Source organism: Ictidomys tridecemlineatus, chromosome X, assembly GCF_052094955.1.
Source record: "Ictidomys tridecemlineatus isolate mIctTri1 chromosome X, mIctTri1.hap1, whole genome shotgun sequence".
Lineage (NCBI taxonomy): Eukaryota > Metazoa > Chordata > Mammalia > Rodentia > Sciuridae > Ictidomys > Ictidomys tridecemlineatus.
The window spans coordinates 75,726,310-75,750,700 of record NC_135493.1 but is presented as its reverse complement, the minus strand read 5'-3'; the positions used below and the strand labels follow the sequence as shown (position 1 = coordinate 75,750,700).

General features: G+C 34.4%; 1 protein-coding gene across 3 annotated transcripts in view; it reads left to right on the top strand.

Annotated features, from left to right (window-relative positions):
- The window catches only part of Phka1 (phosphorylase kinase regulatory subunit alpha 1), a 40,124-nt gene extending 18,974 nt beyond the window's left edge, over positions 1-21,150 (top strand). The window contains exons 9-15 of one of the 3 annotated variants that reach the window (XM_078033959.1): positions 1,044-1,159; positions 1,283-1,321; positions 3,001-3,051; positions 13,534-13,704; positions 16,044-16,097; positions 18,969-19,169; positions 20,632-21,150. In XM_078033959.1, the coding sequence (XP_077890085.1) occupies positions 1,044-1,159; positions 1,283-1,321; positions 3,001-3,051; positions 13,534-13,704; positions 16,044-16,097; positions 18,969-19,169; positions 20,632-20,805 (806 nt within the window). In that variant the 3' untranslated portion in view covers positions 20,806-21,150. The remainder of the gene's footprint in view (positions 1-1,043; positions 1,160-1,282; positions 1,322-3,000; positions 3,052-13,533; positions 13,705-16,043; positions 16,098-18,968; positions 19,170-20,631) is intronic. The other 2 variants (XM_078033960.1, XM_078033961.1) reach the window with 2 other exon arrangements.
- Positions 21,151-24,391: the final 3,241 nt, after the last annotated feature.

Below are 24,391 nucleotides of genomic sequence, written 5' to 3'. Positions count from 1 at the left end.
GATTTGGACCTACTTTTTCCTCTATTAGGCACAGGGTCTCTGGACTAATTCCTAGGTTCTTGATCTACTTTGAGTTGAGTTTTGTGCATGGTGAGAGATAGAGGTTCATTTTCATTTTGCTGAATATGAATTTCCAGTTCTCCCATTTTGCCCCAAATAAATAGAACTCCACTTATAAAACAATTAAAAGCAAAGCTATCCTTTGCAATAATATTTGAAAAACACTGTGTCTCAATTTTTCCCTTAAATGATATATTGACTAAGTGGATTCATTACTATCATGTTTCATTTTAACTACTTTGACCATTCCCTTACATTATCCTGAGTCTCTAGGACAACTAACAATCCACATTATCTGAAACTTTTTTGTATTCTAATTGCCAATAATTCAGTAGCACTTACAGTGTTTGGAGTGTGTATGTATGTGAATAGCTGCTACAGTATATCTAAATGTGTCCTTTTCAACCTTAAATTCTAATATGACTAGGAGTCCATCAAAAACTAGTCTTCTTCCTGCACTTTTTAAGTTTGTGATTAATGTATTTTAATTGTATATGAAATAGTTTTTGATGTGGTATTTTAGTGCATGCCTACAGCAAGCACTAAACCCAGCCTGCACTTTTGGTTTCAGCAACATTATTTGGTGTTGCATATGTAAAGAAGCAGAGCTAATGAAATGGGTTACCTCTCATGTTCAGCTCTTAAGCTTAGGATAAAATATATATATAAAATCAGATGGATGGATGGCCAGGATTTAGAGTGGCAAAAGAAAGAAAGCAGTGTATGTCAAGATAGGGATCTTACTTTAATGTGGATTCTAATTCAGTGGGTCTGAAGTGGGCCAGAGAGTCTTCTACCAAGCTCCTAAATAATACTGATGCTGCTGGTCCATGGACCACAATTTAAGTAGCAAGGTTATACTCGTTGAATTTTTTAAAAATTAAATTAAAAATAAAAGAAGGACATACATCTAAGCCTTTTAACATGGGATAGGAGAAAATGAACCTGATCATTCTTTATTTCTAATTCCTTATTCTATATAGTTCGTCCCACTGATTCAAATGTCAGTCCTGCTATTTCTATCCACGAGATTGGTGCTGTTGGAGCAACCAAAACAGAACGAACTGGGATCATGCAGTTAAAAAGTGAGATAAAACAGGTGAGATACTACCTGGGAGATTAGGTGGGATGTTGTCAAGAACAATCTTTTGGAACCAGACTTTGTTGGAATCATTTATGATGTTTTATATCCTAAGTATAATTTGAGACATTTATTTTTCAGGTGGAATTTCGTAGACTGTCTATCTCAACTGAGAGTCAGGTGAAACAACTAGGGATCCTTTAACATACTTTAACTTGTCTTTAGTTCTGTATAACATGCATGAGCTCATGGCCTTTTTACAAATAATAACAAGCCATGGAGTTGGTTGTTTGAATCTCCTTTATAACAATAATTTATAAATAGTTTTTTTTTTCCTTTTTCTGAACCAAACTACTTCTCTAACTTTAGGAGGAAAATAAGTTGCAATGAAAAGCAAGAAACTGAAATTCCAAGTTCCTCTTATTAGGACTGATTTGGAATTAATTTTCTTTATAAAGCTAGACTTGGAAGTCTTACTTCTAAGAATAGATATTAGAACATCAGATTAAGTAAAGACTTTATTTAAAAAAAAATTTATCTTTAGGCCTAACACATGCAAGGCCCTGTGTTCAATGCCGAGCACCACAAAAAATGAATAAATATATAAATAATTTTCAGGTTTTTATCCCCAAATTAGACCTTTACCACTGCCACAACAGAGGTATATGAAGGGTACTCTAGATATATAGAGGAAAATCATCTAAATCCATCTGGGAATTAGTGGAAGTCACAATACACCATATTGTAGCCTCTCACTTTTCCTATCAGGTGATAATAGATGAGCTATTATATTCTACAAAGAAATAATTAACATGGGCTTCCATAGCTTGTTTTTAAAACTTTGGGAAATCATTTGATTTCAAGATTTAGAAGTTGAAATGGTACTGATTTGGTCCCTTCTAGAAGCACTTGTTATGAAAAGCTTAAAACTTACTACTCCTGCTTTCAAAGTAGAATTATGATAACTTACTGCATTAAAACACACCCAGAAGAGGAGAGGTGAAATGGAGATTTTGTTTGTTTTCTTTTAAAAAGGTAATCGGAAACCATTTAAGAGGAGAATGAAGCAATGCCTGAAGTTTAATTTCAAATAAACTTAATTTGAGTAGACTTATCAAATGCCCTTAGACATTCATATTTATGCCAGGGCAAGAATGGAATATGAAAGAGCTTTGTGTTTAAAATTACATAATTTTTCCCAGATAATATGGATAATCTGAGCATTTTCCTATTTGAAAGGGGAAAGAATAACATTCAATACTGAATAGCTAGACTGATGTTGGTGGTTAATGATCCTTATTTTGTTTGACTGATTGGCTAAAATTTGTATAGTTGTTTATAGTCACATAATATTACTTACAAGTTCATCTTATATTTAGAACTTGAAGTCCATGTTCCCAGCTAGATTAATATGATATTAAGACTTGGTCTACTCAGCAACTTCATTTATTTTTTTTAAACCTACATATACACTATCTATAGGACTTTAATTGAGTCAAATCATTGGAACTAAAATTTTGGAGGACTGAGAGCCCTAAATTTTCATTACTTTCTTATTTCTAAATAATGATTTCCATCTTCACCTGCCTATTAGTATTGTTCTAAGTCCTTTCCTCTGGGCTCACTAATGCCCTCTTCTGGGAAAAAACATTTTTAAGGTAGTTTTATTTATTTCACCCTTTACTATGACATTTAGAATAAAGGTATTTCATCAGTTTTTTAATGATAATATGGCTGGCTAGTTACTTGAATGACTCATACTTTTACTCTACTAAAAACTTCTAAAAAACACAAGTACTGGTTGCCTTACCTCATTCTTTTAAAAATTTTATTTTCTTAATTTTTTTTTTTTTTCGTAGCCCAATGGTGGTCATCTCTCGGGTATAGATATGATGTCACCGTCTTTTCTGGTAACTGCTGTTATATTATATTCCATTCACAAGTGCTTTGAATATCTGTTATATAAATCATGACATACACATTATATGAAAAAGAAAAAATGCTCAAGAACTAAAATAAGTATAAAGCAACTTCATATTAGCAGGGGTTCTGATTCTTTCCCAATAAGGCAGGAAAGAAAGTTCAATTTCAACTTCTTTTCCACTACTGAAAACAAATGCAAATTTTAAAGTATTTGTTAAATATTTATTAATTTATTCTTTCAACTAATGTAACCTATTACATGCTTACTATGCACCAGGCAGCATACTAGGCAGCATCAGCATCACCTAGAAACTCACTTGAAATGTCAATTCTTTGTCTCCATCCCACACTTAATGAACCAGAAAGACTGAAAGTGCTGGAGGTAAGGCCTAGCACTCTGCATTTTAATAAGCTCTGTAGGTGACTCTGATGCACTTTTCAATCTCAAAACTACCTGGCTAGTTTTGTGTTCTTCTAAGCATTAATTCATTTAGTAAATGTTATTTGAGTGCAAATTTTGTGTCAACCACTAGATATTTGATAGTAAACAAAATGGATGTGGTCCTTGCCTTCATAAAGCTTATAGTTTAGGAAGACTGATCTTTAATTCAGTTTCTTCTATTTAAAGCAGTGCTTCCTAAAGGGCTATGATTTCAGATCTCACAGACTAAAGATATTTAGACCAGATGACAGCCAAACAAAAAGTGGAAAATTTTTGGAAACAATATTTCAGTTTACCTCAACCAAATACTCTATAATGAATGTAATGAATTAGCGAACTCTGTCATATCCATATTAATAGAGGACAGAGACATAGAAGATAATTTTATTTAAAAACTCAAACTATTGACAGTCTGAATTTTACTGTATCAGATACATATCCTTCTGGTTTAACCCCACTATATTCAGCCTAGGATTTGGTGGTAGAGATAATACAATGAAAACTAATTAAATGGTAGTTCATCTACTTGACAGATTTGTGTGATAGTCCCTTGTCTATAGAAATGTTTCAGAGCACATTTCTTTTTTACATAGCAATAGTTGGTAATTTAGACAATTAAAATATGAGAAGTTCTTTTCTCAGGAAATATCTGTTATCTTTTATTCTATATTTCTGAATCTAAACTGTCAACCACTTTTGCCAGTGTATTTAATCCTTTATTTGGTATCATTTTTTTTCAAAACTCTTCATGTTGTAGTACTTATCAACAATTCATTCCTTTTTATTACAAAATAATATCTTATAGTACTGATACACCACAATTTGTTTATTCATTCATCAGTTGATAGACATCTGAATTGTTTCCACTTTTTGGATATTATGAATAGGGCTATACTAGGGATGTGACTCATTGGTAGAGAACTTGCCTGGCATAGGAGAGGCCCTGGGTTTGATCCCTGTTTTAGTCAGCTTTTTTGCTGCTGTGACTAAAGGATCTGACCAAAATAATTGTAGGGGAGAAAAAAGTTATTTGAGGGCTCACAGTTTCAGAGATCTTAGTCCACAGAAGGCTGGCTCCATTCCTCTGGGCTCAAGGTGAGGCTGAACATCAGGTGAGAGAGTGTGACAGAGGGAATCAGCTCAAATCATGAGAAAGACTCCATTAGCCAGAGACTCCACTTGCCAGCCACGCCCCCAACGAACCACTTCCCACCACACCCCACCTGTCTCCAGTTACCACTCAGTTAATCCCATCAGGGATTAATACACTGACTAGGATAAGGCTGTAACCCAATCATCTATCCTCCAAACCTTTCATTGTCTTACACATGAGTTTTTGGGAGACACCACATCTAAACCATAACAATCCCCAACACTGCAAACATAAATAAATAAACACAAATGAATATTGCTGCTCTGAATCTTCATGTACCATTAATGCAGACATATTTTCATTTCTCTTGAATATATATTTAGGAATATAAGTGCTGGATCATATGGTAAATATGTTTGGCATTCCGGGGAACTGGCAAACTTTTCTAAAGGGGTTGTACTATTTTACACTCCCGTTAGCAATGTTTAGGATTCTAACTTCATGACATCCTCACCAACCCTTATAACTATCTTTTTTATTATAGCCATCTTAGTGTATGAAGCAGTATCTCATTGTGGTTTTGACTTGCATTTCCCTAGTGGCTAGTAATAGAGAGCACTTTTTCATGAACCTATTGGCTGTTTGATTATCTGCTTTGGAAGAATGACTGTTCAAATCCTTTGCCCATTTTTAATTGGGTTATTTCTTTTATTGTCGGTTTACAAATATTTTTTATGTATTCTGGATACAGTTCCCTTATATCATATGTGATTTGTAAGTATTTGCTCCCACTTTGAGGATTGCCTCTCTTAATGATGTTCTTTTTAATATTGACAAAGTTCAATTTATCTATTTTTTTTCTTTTGTTTCTTTGATTTTGGTGTCATATCTGAGAAGGTTTTAACTAATCCAAGGTTACAAAAATTTAGTTCTACTTTTTTGTTCTAATAGTTTTATTATTTTAGCTCTTACATTTAGGTCTGTGATTATATTGAGATACGGGACTCCCCAAGACCACCCCCAGGTTTGGTGATTTACTAGGAGAACTCAGGAATCAGCATATACTCATAAGTATGATTTATTACAGAAAAATAGTGCAAAGAAAAGTCAGCAAAGACAGAAGGTACACTGGGTAAAGTCCAGGGAAAACAGGCACAGCTTCCAGAATATTCTCCCAGTGGAGTCATACAGGATGCACTTAATTCCCTCTGCATCAGATTTTGACAGCATGTGTGAAATGTTCCCAGCCAAAGAAGCTCATTAAAGAATGTACCCAGGGTCTTTATTGGAGGCTGGTCATATAAAATAGCCTCTCTCTGGTACTTCCAGAAGGAAAGCAGGTATTCAACATAAACTATAATGTTTGCACAGTTAGGCACAGAAAGCCACTGTTATCAATTCTGGGGATGATAAGATAGTCCCCAAAGTCCATTTCCGGATGCCAGCCAAGGCCCAATCTTATAAGCAGGCCTTTCCCCAAGTAGTAGTTTTGGCTTACGGTGTTAACTCTTTTCTAATTTTTAGCTGTAGATGGACACAATGACTTTTTTAAATTTATTTATTTTTATATGGTGCTGAGGATCAAACCCAGTGCCTCACATGTGCTAGGCAAGCACTCTACCACTAAGCCACAACCTCAGCCCCTGCTCTGTTAACTCTTTTACAGCTCAATGATGCAATTGGATTTATTTCTGTGTATGGTGTGAGGTAAGGGTCCATTCATTCTTTGGCATATGGATATTCAATTGTTCCAGCACATCTTATTGAAAAGACTATCTTCTCCCATTTAATTCTCTTGGCACCTTTGTTGAAAATTTATTTACCATACTATAATGACTGACTTCTGAATTCCAAATTCTATTCCATTCTTCTGTAGTATGGAATATACTAGCATATCCTATACCAGTATGACACAGCTTTGAAACTGAGAAGTATGAGTCCTCTGACTTCAGTCTTAAAGATTGTGTTAACTATCCTAGGTCCCTTGGATTTATATATGAATGTTAGAGCAGTTAATTAATTTCTACAAAGAAATACGCTGTGACTTTGATAGGAGTTGTGTTCAATCTTTAGATCAATTTTGGGAGAATTGACATCTTAAAAGTGTTAAGTGTTCTGATCCATGAACATGCATTTTTTCCATTTATTTAAATGCCTAATTTCTTTCAACATATTTTATAGCTTTCATGGTAAATATTGCACTTCCTTTGTTAAATTTACTTCCAAGTATTTTATTTTTTGATGCCATTTTAAATGGAATTGTTAATTTTATTTTTGGATTGCTGATAGCTACTATTTAGGAATATAGTTGATTGTTGTAATTAAAATAAGAATATTTAAACATGAGATTTATCCTTTAAAAATGTAACTATGTAATATGCTATCATTGATTGTAGTCATGATGGTGTACAGTACATCTCTATTAATTCATTCAATTGTATAAATGAAAACTTTATGTCTATTGAATAGCAAGTTCCTATTTTCCCCACCACCTGGCAACCGTCATACTACTCTCTGCTTCTATGAATCTGGCTATTTTAGATAGTTTATGTAACTAAAATCATACAGTATTTGTCCTTTTGTGGATATCTTATTTGATTTAGCATAGTGTCCTCTTTATACTATAAGATGTTCTTTTTTATAAGGCTAACATATAACACATATTTCCACCATTCATCTGTGATAGACATTTAGATTTTTTTAATATCTTGGCTATGTGAATAATGAATGCTACATTGCACATAGGAATACAAGTATATTTTCTTTTTTAATATTTATTTTTCAGTTTTCGGCGGACACAACATCTTTGTTTGTATGTGGTGCTGAGAATCGAACCCGGGCCGCATGCATGCCAGGCAAGCGTGCTACCACTTGAGCCACATCCCCAGCCCTACAAGTATATTTTCAAGATCCTAATTTCAGGTTGGGGATGTGACTCAGTGGTTGAGTGCTTTCCTGGTATGTGTAAGGCCCTGGTTTTGATCCCCAGCACTGCCAAAATAAGGATATTCTCTTATTTTTAAAAAAGATTCTGATTTCAGTTCTTTTGGATAAATACCCAGAAGTAGAATTAGAGTTCTATTTTTAATTTTTTTGAGGAATTTCAATACTCTTTTCCATAGTGGCTCACAATTGTATACAGAGTTCCAGTTTATTCACACTCACACCAATATTTGTAATCTTTTCTCTTATAAAAAATATCCACCCTAGGGGCTGGGATTATGGCTCATTTTTACAGATCCTGGAGATTAATGCTCTCTGAGGTGCATGTGATAATGATTTTTCTCCAATTCCTAGGCTCTTTTTCATGTTATTGATTGTCTTGTTTGCTGAGAAGAAGCTTTTTAGTTTGATTCTATCCCAGTGGTAGAGTGCTTGCCTAGCATGTGTGAAGCACTGGGTTCAATTCTCAGCCCAACATACAAATAAAATAAATAAAATAAATTCATCAACAACTAGTAAAAAAAGTTTTAAAAAATGTGCATCGTAAATAAGCCTTTTTATAAAATTTGTTGTACTTAAGTATACATAACAGTAGAATGCATTTTGACACATCATACATAAATAGACTATAACTTCTCATTCTTCTAGTTGTACACAATGAAGAGTTACACCAGTCGTGTAATCATATATGCACATAGGGTAATAATGTCCAATTCATTCTACTATCCTTCCTACTCCCATACCCCCTCCCCTCCCTGCAGTCTCCTCTGCCTAATCCAAAGTACCTTTGTTCTTCCCTAGCCCCCCCACACCCTTATTGTGAATTAGCATCCACATATCAGAGAAAACATTCTGCCTTGTTTTGGGGGGATTGGCTTATTTCACTTAGCAGGGTATTCTCCAGTGCTATCCATTTACTGGCAAATGCTACAATTTCATTCTTCTTTAAGGCTGAATAATATTCACAGTTTCTTCCATTCATCTGTTGAATGGCACCTCTGTTGGTTCCATAGTTTAGCTATAGCGAATTGATCTGCTGTAAACATTGATGTGGCTGTGTCACTGTAGTATATGCTGATTCTAAGTCCTTTGGATATAACCAAGGAGTGGGATAATTGGGTCAAATGGTGGTTCCATTCCAAGTTTTCTGAGGAATCTCCATACTTCTTTCCATAGTGGTTGCACCAGTTTGCAGTCCCACCAGCAATGTATGATGATGATGTTGAATAAAAGTGGTGAAAGAGGACATCCTTGTTTTATTCCAGTTCTCAGAGGGAATGCTTTCTTTTTTCTCCATTTAGAATGATGTTGACCTTAGATTTAGCATAGATAGCTTTTACAATGTATGAGTGTATCTTAGTCCCCACATCATTCCCAACATTTATTGTTGCATTTATTATTCCTCACATCCTTCCCAACATTTATTCTTGATAATTGCATTCTGACTTGAGTGAGGTGGAATTTCAGTGTAGTTTTGATTTGCATTTTTCTAATATGTAGAGATAGTGAACATTTTTTTCATATATTTGTGGATTGATTGTATTTTTTTCTCTGTGAAGTGTCTGTTCAGTTCCTTAGCCAACTTATTGATTAGATTAATTGGTTTTTGGTGTTGAGTTTTTACAGATCCTGTAGATTAATGCTCTCTGAGGTGCATGTGATAATGATTTTTCTCCAATTCCTAGGCTCTTTTTCATGTTATTGATTGTCTTGTTTGCTGAGAAGAAGCTTTTTAGTTTGATTCTATCCCATTAATTGATTCTTGATTTTACTTCTTGTGCTTTAGGAGTCTTGTTAAGAAGTCACTTCCTAAGCTGACATGGAGATTTGGGATTACTTTTTCTTAGTCGCAGGGTGTGTATTCTAGTGCTTAAGTCTTTGATCCACTTTGAGTTGAGTTTTGTGCAGGGTGAGAGATAGGGGTTTAATTTCATTTTGATGCATATGATTTCCAGTTTTCCCAGCACCATTTGTTGAAGAGGATATCTTTTCTCCAGTATATGTTTATGGTTCCTTTTTCTAGTATGAGATAACTCTATGTATCTGGGTTTGTCTCTGTGTCTTCTATTCTGTACCATTAGTCTGTGTGTCTGTTTTGGTGCCAATACCATATTGTTTTTGTTACTATGGCTCTTTAGAATAATTTAAGGTCTGGTATTGTGATGCCTCATACTTCATTCTTCTTGCTAAGGATTGCTTTGGCTATTCTGGGTCGCCTATTTTTCCAAATGAATTTCATGATTGCTCTTTCTATTTCTATGTAGAATGTCATTGAGATTTTAATAGGAATTACATTAAATCTGTATAATGCTTTTGGTAGTGTGGATATTTTGACAATGTTAATTCTGCCTATCCAAGAGCATGGGCAATCTTTCCATCTTCTAAGGTCTTCTTCAATTTCTTTCTTTAGTGTTCTATAGTTTTCATTGTAGAGGTCTTTCACCTCTTTTGTTAGGTTGATTCCCAAGTATTTTATTTTTTGAGGCTATTGTGAATGGGGTGTTTTTTCTAATTTCTCTTCCAGTGGATTCATCACTGATGTATAGGAACACATTTGATTTATGGGTGTTAATTTTATATCCTGCTACGTTGATGAATTCGTTTATTAGTTCTAGAAGTTTTCTGGTGGAATTTTTTGGATCTTCTAAATATAGAATCATGTTGTAAGCAAATAGTGATAGTTTGAGTTCTTCTTTTCCAATTTATATCCCTTTAACCTCTTTCTTCTCTCTAATTGCTCTGGCTAGAGTTTCAAGGATGGTGTTGAATGAAAGTGGTGAAAGAGGACATCCTTGTTTTATTCCAGTTCTCAGAGGGAATACTTTCTTTTTTTCTACATTTAGAATGATGTTGACCTTAGATTTAGCATAGATAGCTTTTACAATGTTGAGGTATGTTCCTACTCTCCCTAGTTTGCCTAGTGTTTTGAACACAGGGGTGGATTGTGGGTTGATTTGCATTTCCATGATAATAAGTGATGTTTAGCACCTTTTTATCATTTAAAAACTAAATTTACAATTTAGTTCTTTAAATTTCTTATTTATTTTATTATTCTTTTTAGTTACATAAATATTAGGATTCATTTTGACATAATTATAAAAACATGGAATATAATTTTCTCTATTTCAGTCCCTGGTACTTTCCCTTTTCCTCCCCTCCTCTTCTCTCCCCCATTCTCTTCCCTCTACTCTAATGATTTTTCTGTGTTGGGTATCTTTTGATATACCTGTGGACCATTTACATATATTCTTTAATGGAACATCTATTCAAGTAAAATATAATTGATTTTTGTTGATCTGAAATCATACAACTTTACTGAAATTATTTATTAGTTGTAGTTATATTTAAGGAGTTACTTAGTATTTTCTAGATACAAGATTATATTATCTGTAAATAGAAATAATGTTACTTCTTTTCTTGCTTAATTGTCCTGTCTAGAACCTCCACTACAATGCTGAATAGTAGTGGTGAGATTTGGCATCCTTATCTTAAGAGGGGAAAGTATCAGTCTTTGTTAGTGTTCATTTTCAGAGAATACAAAATGTAACATTTTGTTAGATTGAGGAAATTCCTTTCTTTTCCTAGTTTGTTAAGTGTTTTTTTTTTTTTCAGGAAGGCATATTGAATTTTGTCAAATGCTTTTTATTCATCTGTTCAGATGGTGTTTTTTATTAATGTTTAGATATTTTAAAAACCTTGAACTGATAGAATAAACCCTACTTCATTATAGTGTGCAATCCTTTTAATATATCACAAAACTCAGTTTGCTAGCATTTGTTGAGGTGTTTGTTAGTTTTTTTTTTTTTTTTTGCAGTACTGGGGATTGAATACAAGGGTGTTCTACATCCCTGGTTCTTTTTATCTTTTATTTGCTAAGGCTGGCCTCTAACTTGCATTCCTCCTGCCTCATCTCTCCAAATTGCTGGGATCATAGGAGGATACCACCATACCCAGCTTGTTGAAGATTCTTTTATCTATATTTGTAAAGGGTATCAGACTGCAGTTTTCTTTATTTGTGATGTCTTTGGCTGGTTTTTGGTATTGGGATAATACTAGTCTCATAGAATTAGTTGGGATGTGTTCCTTCCTCTTTTTTGGAAGTGATTATAAAGAACTGATATTAATAATGAAGTTTCTCTTAGCCATAAAGAATAATGAAATTATGGCATTTGCTGGTAAATGGATAGAAGTGGAGAACATTGAGCTAAGTGAAATAAGCCAGACTCAGAAAGTCAAGGATTAAATGTTTTCTCTCATATGAAGAAGCTAGACCAAAATAAAGGGGTGAAAAGGCAGGGCTGGGGAGGAAAATCCCATGAAAATAGAAGGGATTTCAATGAAGTAAAGGGGATAAAGAGGGTGGGAGGAGGGATGGGAAAAGGGAGGAACTGCAGAATGAAATTGACCAAATTAAGCTAAGTACATATATGAATATATTACAATGAATTTAACCTTTCTGAATACCTATAAAGCATCAATTAAAGAAACAATAAACACATAGAAGGAAGACCAGTAGAAATGGCAATGGGGAGGAGGTATAGGAGAGGGGAGAGAAAGAAGAAGTAAAGTACTGAAGAATGAAATGGAATGAATTATATTCCAAGCATGTATGATTATGTCAAAATGAAACCCACTATTATGTATAACTATAATGCATGATTTTAAAATTTCAAATGAAAAAAAAAGAACTAGTGCTAAGCCAGACATGGTTTCACATACCTGTAATCCCAGCTGCTTGAGATGTTGAGGCAGGAGAATCAAAAAAATTTCAAAGTTCAAAGCCAGCCTGGGCAGTTTAGCAAGACCCAGTCTCAAAATAAAAATTAAAAGGGTACAGTTATAGCTCAATAACAGAACACTTGCATAGCATTAAAAATGCCCAGGGTTCAACCCCAGATACTAGGAAGAAAGAAAAAGGACAGGTATTGATTTGTCTTTAAATGTTTTATAGATTAATCAGTGAAGCTATCTGTACTAGGGCTTTTCTTTGTAGGAATTTTTGGTCTTATTAATCTGATCTTGTAAATTGATTCAGATTTTGTTTTGTTTTTTTTTAAAGCAGTTTAGGTAGTTTGTGTCTTTCTAGGAATTTGTCCATTTCATCTAGGTTATGTGATTAATTGTTAGCACATGGCTGCTATAATATGTTCTTATGATTCTTTTCATTTATGTGAGGTTGGAATTGATGTCCTCTATTTCCTCTTTTTCAGTTCATCTACCTAATGATTTTTCTATTCATTGATATTCTCATAGAAACAAATTTGGATTTCATTATTTTTTCTTTTTTTTTTACTCTCTACTTCATTCCTTTTCACTTGAATCTTTACTATGTCCTTCCTTCTGCTTTCCTTCTGTTCAATTTTTTCTGAAGATAGGTTTGGTTATTGATTTGAGATTCTGTTCTTTTTAATACAAGCATTTAAAACATAAATATCTCTTTAAGCACCATTTTAACTATACCACATAAGTTTTTGTATGTTGTGTTTTTGTTTTCATTCATCTTCCAATTTTTCTCCTTAATACATTGGTTACTCAGGAGTGTGTTCTTTAATTTAAATATATTTGTTAATTTCCTGAATTTCTTCCTTTAACTGATTTCTAATTAAATTATATTGTGGTGCTTGGATTTTAATCCTTTTAAATTTACTGAGGCTTGTGTTATGGCTCATAAGAGCAATAAACAAGACAATAGACCAGTTGGAAATTTAAGAGATAACCAGGTAAAGAGATAGCTAACAATGTTCTATTCATCAGTATTTGTAAGGTTCTTCTTTTTTGTAAATAACATCAGATTGTGTTCTAAAAAGATTCTTCAACTACTAACTATATGGATGTCTATTAGCTTCCCTGTTACCTCTTTATCATGGCTACATTACATAATATGTGGCATAAAATTTGGCAGATTTTTTTTATTGTTCACTGTGTTGTAATACTTTATCAGAGAAATAGAGATCACTTCTGATTTATGTTTTTTCTTTCTCTTCTTCCAAGTCCCCTGGGGCCTGTAATACTCCAAATAGTGGGTCCTTTCCTAGTGCATTTGGTCAGCAGACAACTAGAGATAGTCGTCAAGGTCAATGGCAACGCCGGAGAAGGTTGGATGGAGCCCTGAATAGAGTCCCAGTTGGATTTTATCAAAAAGTTTGGAAAGTTTTACAGAAGGTAAGCTTAATACATTGCTGATGTCTCCTTATTTTCCCTCTTGAAATCCTTGGTCTTATTGACTAAGATATGACATTACTATAATGTCACTGTAATAATGTGAATATAATATGTTCAGATGGACAAAACATGAGAGAAAAGATAAAAATGAAACAGTTGAATTTATACTGTGGCATTATAAAAATTTAGTCTCTTTATATTATTGTTGCAATGATGTTGTTTCTAAAGTAGTTTTTAAAATCATGACTTCTCTGCTTTGAGCTCTAGTAGCATGTTATATGGGACATTTGATATAGTTGCTGCTAGCCAGATGTTTTAATAATAAAGAGCTCACTTACTTTGTAGCTATGGTGAACTGAAAATGGTATTTACAACTGTGTTTTTTTGTAAGTACATATCACTGTGGTAAAACAAATACTGCATCTGGGGAGTTTGTGTAAGGATCGCTTACCTACATTTTTTCTTGAATAAAAACTACTAAACAAATACAAAATTATAAAGATGTTAGTAGTCCAAAGACTCTTGGTGTGATCAATATTTGTTTTTCTTTCAGAGGTCCATTATAACAAAGATATATAGTTGTATATCACACCATTTTGATGGTGACAATTTTAGAAGGCCAGAAAGACTACTATATTAATTCATAGTTTTTATTCAAGTGTCTCAGGTGCTACTTTTTGCTTCATTGCCCTGAAGAATACTTTATCCAGAACTTCAAAACCTTCAGTGGTGTCTTTCTCCTCAGCACACTGTTATTTTTCCAGAGACAAGACAAGGTGATTTTTTTTTTTGAAAAGGTGAAAGCTGATTCCTCAGATTATTGGCTCTGGCAATCTCCTTTTCAAAGAATACATAGAACTTGTTCTCTTTCCGCCTTACTCCTTTCACACAGTGATGACAGATATGTATTTTCTCTCTCCAATTATGCATGGATTATGGCAATTCAACTTAGCAGACATGTATCAGGTACAATTCTGCCCCAGATACCATGTAATAGTCATGTAAATTATCTGTCCATTGTCATTGAGTAGTTGAATCTATAGGTATCTTAAAAAGCAGCTATGATGCAAGGCAAAAGAAGTTTCTAATAAACATGCCTAACTACAAGCCTATAAGAATTAGAAAAGAAAGAACACTTAAATAGGGTTGGGGATGTTGGGAATTTTACAGCAAAATCAAAATCTGAACTTGGGATCCCAACATAGGAGGCAAAAGACATATCCTGTTTTTCAGATCCATCCCTTTAAGAATCTGAATGTAACAAAATAATTTTGCATACATGTTTTAAGGGCAAAAATTCTCTGTACAAACAGTATTATTTGGTATATGAAATAAAAGATGAATGTGTCTACTGGAGTCAGCAAATCTCTTGGTTTGGAATCTTTTTCTGTGGTTGTTTCATATATGGCATTTTGAATTATCTAGAGACTATAATTGTAAATCATTAATCCCCATTACTTTTTAATAATTAAAATTGATAGTTATTGGTGATAGAAATGATAAAATATAATTAATATGATATTTATAAAATTATAAAATACATAATAAATGTAATAATTTATATTTATTTAAATATATAATATATTTATTATATGTTATATTCATTATGTTTTCTATAACAAATAAAATATAATTAATATAATATAATGATAAATATAATATTTATTGTTAGAAATATTTATTATATATTTTTATAATATTTGTAAATATTATAGTAATGATACTTTATCTTTAACAGACACTGTTCTATGGGTTCATACAAAAAAAGACAACAATCATTGTCCTTATAGAATTTACATTGTTCTAGAAAGAAACAATAAATAATAAATACAGTAAATGAGTACCTAGAATGTTGAAAGATAAGTACTATGGAAAAAAGGGCAGGATAAGAGTACTGATGGGGATATAGGATGCCTAACTAGAACACGTAGTAATGTAACCTGTTCGATAAATGCATATCTTAAGTTTATTCTGCAACCTAAAAATCTTTCTAAAGGTCTCTTTGTGATGGTTCTGGGATATAGCTTGATATACTCCCAGGTGGTCTCTCAATATTTGGTGGGTAGGGAGGTTGCTAGTGTTTCCCAGAATGCAGATCTTCCCTACCCATCTTGCATCCCTAAGTAGAGGATGAACCTTGGTCTTTTGTAGTCCAGTCCTGCATCTTGGTACCTAGTACTCATGATCCCACAACAAGGCCATGTGGGGCTGCAGGACCTCTTGCTGACCTGTGATCACACAGCAAAAACCCTTGTAACGCACTTAGAAATACAAAGTGTCTTCTTACAGCCTCCCATTTTTTAGCCCATCCCTCATGGCATGTGTTTTCTGCTTTGCAGTGTCATGGACTTTCTGTGGAAGGTTTTGTTCTTCCTTCTTCAACTACTAGAGAGGTAAGATTCTATGACTTTTGCATGTATAATGGTGAAGCATTTCAGTGATTTTGCTGGCTGAAGTATTTTAGTGATCACTTTTCAAAGTAGCAGACCTATGTCTTTTTATGAGTCATATGAATACAAAAAGCATTTGAAGAAATGAAAGAATTTTTTTAAAAAATTGAATAGGAATATTAGAGAATAATTATGTATTATTTTAATTATCTAAGAAAACTTCTCATAATTGTTAACTATTTTAGGCTATATGAGAGTTGGAGAGGTCAGAAGGGATAGAAATCTAAGAATGAGTGACTTCTCATGTACCCCCAGTCTTCTCGTCCCCACCTTTCTCTAGTAGGATGCTTGTAGACAATTAGTAGTCTTGAGCTCAAAGTGTATATTGGAGTAACCTGGGCTCCTATCTCCAATTTATGGATTAGAGTCTCCAGGGAGAGATCCTGAGTATATGTATTTTTCTAAATCCATAGAACGATGCTGATATATAACCATAGTTGGAGAATATTGCACTGACCACAGATATACATTACTAAATGCTTTTGTATTTTCTTTTTTGTTCAAATCACCAAAAAATGATAAAGAACTTTTATACAAAATCATATTAATAGGGCTGTAGATGTGGCTCAAGCGGTAGCGCGCTCGCCTGGCATGCGTGCGGCCCGGGTTCGATCCTCAGCACCACATACCAACAAAGATGTTGTGTCTGCTGAGAACTAAAAAATAAATATTAAAAATTCTCTCTCTCTCTCTCTCTCTCTCTCTCTCTCTCTCTCTCTCCTCTCTCACTCTCTCTTTTAAAAAAATCATATTAATAAGCTAGAAATAATCAGTCAGACACTAGGAAATTCTCAAAAACACTGGAGTTATTGCAAACAGCAGCTAGGGACACTGGTACTAAAAATGTAATGCTTCAGGCCTTTACTATTGCCTAAAGGGCTTTCTATAATAAAGAACACCATATTTCCTATTTGCCATTTCTTTGAATTTAAGCAATGTTAAAGTGTTAATAGTATTATTAATAATACATAGCTGAATAGTACCTTTAAGAGTTTTCAAAGCACTTTCTCATTATTTAATCTTCAACACAACTACGAAAGATAGCCAAAGAAGGGATGGTCACTCCAAATGTACAAATAAGAAAAATAAATTAGAGAAATTAATAATCCCAGGTCATGTAACTCATAACTGACCAAGACAGGACTTGCACACAAGTCTTTTTTTTTTCTTTATTGGTTCTTTCTAGTTATACATGATATTAGAATTCATTTTGATGAAATCATAAAAACATGGAATATAATTTGTTCTAATTCAGTTCCTAGTACTTCCCCTTTCTTTCCCCTTCTCCCTCCCCCATTCCTTATCTTCTACTCTACTGATATTTTTACTATTAACTTATAGTTTTGTTTTAAATTAGTTTCTTGTGGATAAACATGGTGGTGAGATTCGCTATGGTATATTCATATATGTACTTGGGAAAGTTGTAGCAGATTCATTTCACTGTCTTTCTTATTACTGCCACTCCTCCCTTCACTTCATCCCCCTTTGTCTACTCCACTGGCCTTCTTCTATTCTTTTTATCTTCCTTCCTCCTTATTTTGGATTAGCTTCCACATATCAGAGAAAACATTTCCACATTTGGCTTTGAGGGACTATCTTATTTTACTTAGCATGACAGTCTCTAGTTCTATCCATTTAACTGGCAAATGTCATAAAATCATTCTGGCTGTGTAATATTCTGTTGTGTTAATATAACAAATTTTCTTTATCCATTCATCTATTGAGGGGCACCTAGGTTGGCTCCATTGCTTGGCTATAGTGAATTGTGGTGCTATAAACATTGATGCGGCTGTGTCATTGTAGTATGATGATTTTAACTCTTGATTATATACCAAGGAGTGGGTTAGCTGGGTCATATGGTGGTCCCAATCCTAGTTTTTTGAGAAATCTCCATTCTGCTTTCCAGAGTGGTTATACCAATTTGCAGTCCCACCAACAATGTATGAGTGTACCCTTTTCCCCACATCCTTACCACCATTTATTGTTACTTGTATTCTTAATAATTGCCATTCTGACTAGCATGAGGTGAAATCTCTGTAATTTTAATTTGTATTTTATTGCTAGAGATGTTGAACATTTTTTTCATATATTTGTTGGCCATTTGTATCTCTTCTTTTGATAAGTTCTGTTTGGTTTCTTTGCCTATTTATTGATTTTTTTAGTGTTAAGATTTTTTATTGAACCCAAGTCTTTAGACAGAGACAGGAGTTTAAACTCAGGCATATTGCCTCCCTATATCACAAACTCAGTACAATTTTACCAAAAATTATCCCTGAATCTCCTTCACCTAAAATAATTTTGTACTTCTTGATGCCCACTTCATTCTAACAATATATAGAATGTTCTACATAATTCCAATCATCACATATATGCAGTTTTAAGCTCGACTTTATCCTTTATCCATAATCATCACATTTAAGTGGCTCCATAAAACTCATGACATTTCTAAGCCATGACATGCCATTATTTATACAACCATTTCCATGTTTGTGTTACTTCTAGTTTTACCCTTGTGACTAATGCTGCTATAAACACTCTTGCACATAGAGCTTTTTTCCTCTTTTGAATTATTTTCTTGGGATGAACTCCCAGAAATAGGATTTTGGGTTAGAGGGCATTGACACTTTTATGACTCTCCTTATGCATTGCCAGATTGCCTCCCAAAAAGATTGAACCAATTTACTCACTCCATTGCATTAAGGGGGCTGAAGCCATGCTCATGGCTAAAGTGTTTTTACTGCCTTTCAAAGCAGGTGATTGATGGCACCTGAGCAGTGAGAGCCTCGGAAGTAATTTTCTTTTTCTCTGTCACAGATGACTCCAGGTGAGATTAAATTCTCTGTCCATGTGGAGTCTGTCTTGAATCGTGTACCTCAGCCAGAGTATCGCCAGCTTCTGGTTGAAGCCATCCTTGTCCTCACCATGCTAGCAGATATTGAAATTCATAGCATTGGAAGCATCATTGCTGTGGAAAAAATAGTGCACATTGCCAATGACTTGTTCCTTCAAGAACAGGTAGGTAAACTGGTTGTTTTCTCAGAGGAGAATTTTGACGCTAAGCTGACTGCATTCCAAGTTCCTCAGAAAGCCAAGATCACTTGGTTGTGCCTTCTTCCACTTAGCTTTTTCCTAGGTTCCCTTCAATGGCTCTGAACTGCGTATGCAAAGGAAATGGGCCGCAGGATGACCTCTGTCTTTGGTCATGTTTCTTTCTTCCTTTCTTTCAAGATTATTTTAAGATTTTCTATTTATTTATTTATTTATTTATTTAGTGGTATTGGGTATGGAACCTGGGGCCCCATATGCTAAACAGGTGCTTTACCAATGAGCTACAACCCTAGCCCATTTTATTTGATTTTTATTAACATATATTAATTATACATACTAATCAGGTTCAATGTGATATTTCCACACATGCATACAATGTGTACCAATCAATTCCAGTCTCTCTTTATCTGCCTTTCTCACCCATGTGTTTTGTGGTTTGTTTTTTATGGTCAAGTTACCTGGAACTCAGGAGATAATATGCTTTTCCCTGAAAAGCCTGAAGCATAGCATTAGCATCATATTTCAAACTCTTGATCACAATGCTTTTTGCAGCTTAAAATTGTTAGAGTTGTTAGAAATCCTTTCCGGGCTATTAAGGAAAAGAGAAAATTTGATTTTGGTTTTACTTTGCTTTTTCTTTTACTATTTATCTGTAGGAAAGCTTTAAAGTGAAACTTTTATTTATACATTTTCTTAATAAATCTTCCATGAAATTAAGCACAGTAAAAAATAAAAACTATTTATTGAAGGTATTTCAAAGTTTGCCTGGATTAAGAGTAGAAGCACCTAAGGTGAAAGGGTATGATTATTGTCAACAGGAAATCTCTAAAACATAATAGGTATTTCATTCTCTTACTGTGAGAAGATAGAAGACTATATATAAGATTTTCTAGAACTGTCCTAATTTTAAATATTCTAGATTGATGTCAATCAATGTGTTAGAAAATGTGATCCTTTTTAATAATAGACTCTAACCTTGGAAAGCTTATGGTCTATTTGAATTAAGTTGGCTTAGAAAGAAATAATGATTAAACACAAGATAAAAGAATACTAGTAGTATTAAAGAGTGACAGACCAAAATCTCACTAGGGTGTTTTGTGAATGTTAACATTTGTCTCTGTAACTGACAGGTCTGACTCGTATAGTTGATTATTACTATATTACTTTCAAAACTACACTGTAATAGGGAAAATTCTAATCAATAATTTTAAATAACTTCCATAATTTAGAGATCTAGTGAAAACGCATCTACAAAGACTGATATTCATTCTTCTATGTATAACCCTGATCCCTTCCTGGCTGAACAACTTAGGAACCAACTAATTGGTGATGGGGAGGAGGCTCTGAGTTATACTACTCAGGATTTCACTTAGTAGGATTAGTAATTTTTCCTTTCCCCTATGTTTTCTTACCCTTAAAAACCAAACAGAAAACCCTCGGCGCAGATGATAACATGTTGGCAAAGGATCCTGCATCTGGCATCTGTACTCTTCTGTATGACAGTGCACCCAGTGGCAGGTTTGGCACAATGACCTACCTCTCCAAGGCAGCCGCCACCTACGTGCAAGAGTTCCTGCCCCACAGCATCTGTGCCATGCAGTGAGGGCTTTGGGTCCTGGCTACTAGGAGTCTTTTGACAGCTGGTCCCTGTCTCAGTTGATTGTGCATGGAACTGAAATGTTAATGCCTGATCACTCCCCCCTGCCCCTTCCTGTCCCATCCTCCCAAGAAGAGAGAACTTTGCTGATAAACTAACTGCTTTAGAAGAAGTGAACCCTTACCTGGAGACTCACTTCCAGTGTATCTGCTCAACAAAGCCTTTCAATTATTGTCAATTCTTTCATGGTTCATAAAAGTTTGCATGTGTTTTTATTCTATAGATCTATTGCCAGCTTAGTTTTCTAACTCCTGTTTGGGGAGCAGATATTAATAATAACTTATTCCTAAAGTTTGTTTTTTCTTATGTGTGGTTTTATTGTATATATGAATGGTGGATGCTTTGGGACATTCTTTCCAGTGAGTAGACTAAATTGCTAGATTTTACATTGCTGTAAATGGAAAATATCTATTCTAAGTGCCTTTTATTAGGAAAATAGAGTACCAGATCAGTTGGGTTCTTTTTCACTCACATGTTTCCTCACACTGATGAAGTATTCTGCATAGAATTATTGTCTCTCCTGTTGTCCTGTTGGTACCTGTACACATAGCCTATTCTCACATTGGTAAAATATTTTTAAAAAGCATGCACAGCATGTACATTTAAGGATTTCTGTATTAACACTTGAAACCACATTTTATGGAGATTGCTGTTACTCAGAGATGTGCTTGTAGCAGAACATGTGGAATAACCCAGACAAATGGAATCGGTACCCCAATTCCAAAGAGAAGGGAAAGGAGGGAAGACACCTGGGCAGTGTCTTATAAATGGGGAGTTGAGAGGACATCAGCTGTGGGTTGGTTCCCTACAGACATCCTTGTGCACCAAATCCTTGCCTCTGTAGAGGGGGCCAAGAGAGTAATTGAGCCTGTCTTCAGCAAAGAGAAATCCAACAGTCCAATCTATAGCTGTTTTTCCAAGCATCCTCCTTTTGTGTTCTTAGTCTCTGCCTCACTTGTCTACTCACATTTGCCACATCCAACCAGCCCCTCTCAACTCCCTGCCCTGCATCCATTCTTAAAATCTTTCACTTATAATTTTACTTTCTAATTAAAGTGCTCATGTCCCTATATATCTTGGTATCTATGGGCATATATCTGTTTCTTATGAACATCTCTGTGTATGTATGTGTGCATGTATATATGTATAATTAGTAAAATAGTATGGAAATAGTTTTGATATACCTGTACATTTTATCCTATATCTACATTTAGCAGACCAAGTAAGTATGTAAGTATGAATGTCACATGTGAGAGTGGGCATGACTGTCCTCACTATGACAAAACTCAGTAGATTAAAAACAACTTCAATCCTTTTGTCTGAGCCTATGTGTAGTTAGCCTAACTTGATAAAGATTTCTCATAATTTTCCTTCTGATTTGCTGGCAAAAACCCTACTAATTTCCATTTGCATTCAGACAATTCCCTACTTCAATCCCCTTCATTCCCTCATAGTTTAAGAGTTTTCTCCAAGAACATGAATGGGGAGGGTGGGGATGGGAGATTCTAAACACTTCATTTTGTAAGTATATGGAATAAGTGAGCACAGTAGAGTAATAGAAAACAGATGGTGGAAACAAAGAGAGTATGGTCCGCCTTTCAGTGCCTCTCTCCCAACAAATGGAAACACACAGTTAGTAGCTTTTTGATTTTTCTGGTTACCTTTAAAGAAAAGTACAACCTATTCTGAAATCATTTGTCTTTTCACTAGCTGAAAGTGTACCCCAGTCACAGGAAGTACATCTAGAGAGTCAGAGGCAAAAGCCACCACTCCTTCTTGCACTTATTTCTCTGAATGAACACTGATGGCTGCATTTCTCTTGGTTGTCTAAGTTGTATATCACTATGATCCCCAGACAGATGCATTTAACTTTTAAAGGAAAATTTCAGAAAACTCTTCTGATGTTTTGTTCATTTTAGGTGTGTGATACTAAAAAAGACATGTTAGACATTTTTTTAAAAGCACTTGTGTTTTGAAAATAGAATAAGAATTTCCAATTAAATAATATCTGATATCAATGCACAAAACTTGATATGTGTTTTTGTGATTGGAGATTATTTCATGGTTTATTTTACATATTTTAATTATACAATACAATCAAAACTCATTAATTGGGTCAAATTAGAATAATATTAATACTAATACATATATGTTAGATAATATATGTAAAGAAACACGGTTTTGTTGTTCAAATACACACTCAAACTAGGCTTACTACATTCAAACAGGTTTCTAGGGAATCTGTTCTGGTGAAGAAATAAGACAGATAATTACTCAGCATTTCAATTGTGTACAAATGGTGCTTCTGCAATACTGGAGGGTACTTAGAACAGTTTGTTCTTCTAAATATTATAAACATTTGGCATAATATAATTTATGATATTCATTAGCCATTTCTATAAGAAGAGGGGTTTATTCAGCAAGGATGAGTATTGTCTGTACAGTTCCATTCTGGTTAATTAGGTTTTGCTACATTCTTGGAATTTTATACAACTGGTGGGACAAAAGTTGTCATGGTTCATAACACCTCTCCCAACCATATTTTTGCTTACCCAATACCTGGTGTCTATACTAATGCAGTGGATATAAATACAGTATTTTCATGACTGGCCTTCATTTTTTATTTAACTTGAGTGATCTCAGGTCTTGGTTTGTCCAGTATATCATCTATTTATCCCTGTTTTCCTGGCATAATTAGCATTAGTATTGTCTGTCACCTTTAAAAGTTTCCCAGTTTGGATAATATGTTCACCCTATATTTAGCAGAAGTCTGATTTCAAAGCCAAGGACCCATTCTCAAACCAATAGTAATTTCTGAAACCAGTAGTAGTAGTACTCTTTCAGTAGTGGCATGGATATAAACATAACAGTGGGAGGAAACTTTCCAAAAATATATGACATGATTCTTACCAATGTTTGAGTGCTTACCAAATGCCCAACATTGCTATATAGGTACTGATCTTGCCTTCACAATCACCATGAAAGGTAAATATTATGCTGTTCCTATCTTACAAATAAGGGAACAGAGACTCTGAGAGTTGAAGCAAATTGTCCAAGGTCAGTCAGCTAATGGGTGGTAGAACTGGAATTTGAACCCCTGCAGTCAGACTCTAGAGTTCACATTTTTAAGAGCTATACTATCCAAGCAGAGACTTTAGGAGGTGGTGTGAAAAAAGGGGTCAGTGAGTTGAAGTATCAGTGGACAAATTGTGAAATGATTAAAGAAGTTGGCCAAAGGGATAGCACCCTAATGTGTGTGCTTTCCCTTCTGCCTGCTTCTGCCAGCTAGTGAAGGCAGGGGAGAGTGCCAAAAGAAGTGCCACAGCCTCACCTATCCTTGCTGGGTATTTTGGGGTTTTTGTTTGTTTGTTTGTCTGTTTTTAGTTGTAGTTAACACAATACATTTATTTATTTATTTATATGTGGTGTTGAGGATCAAACCCAGGGTGTTGCATGTGCAAGGTGAGCGCTCTACCACTAAGCCACAACCCCAGCTCCTATCCTTGCTGGTTTTAAACATTACCTTTAACAA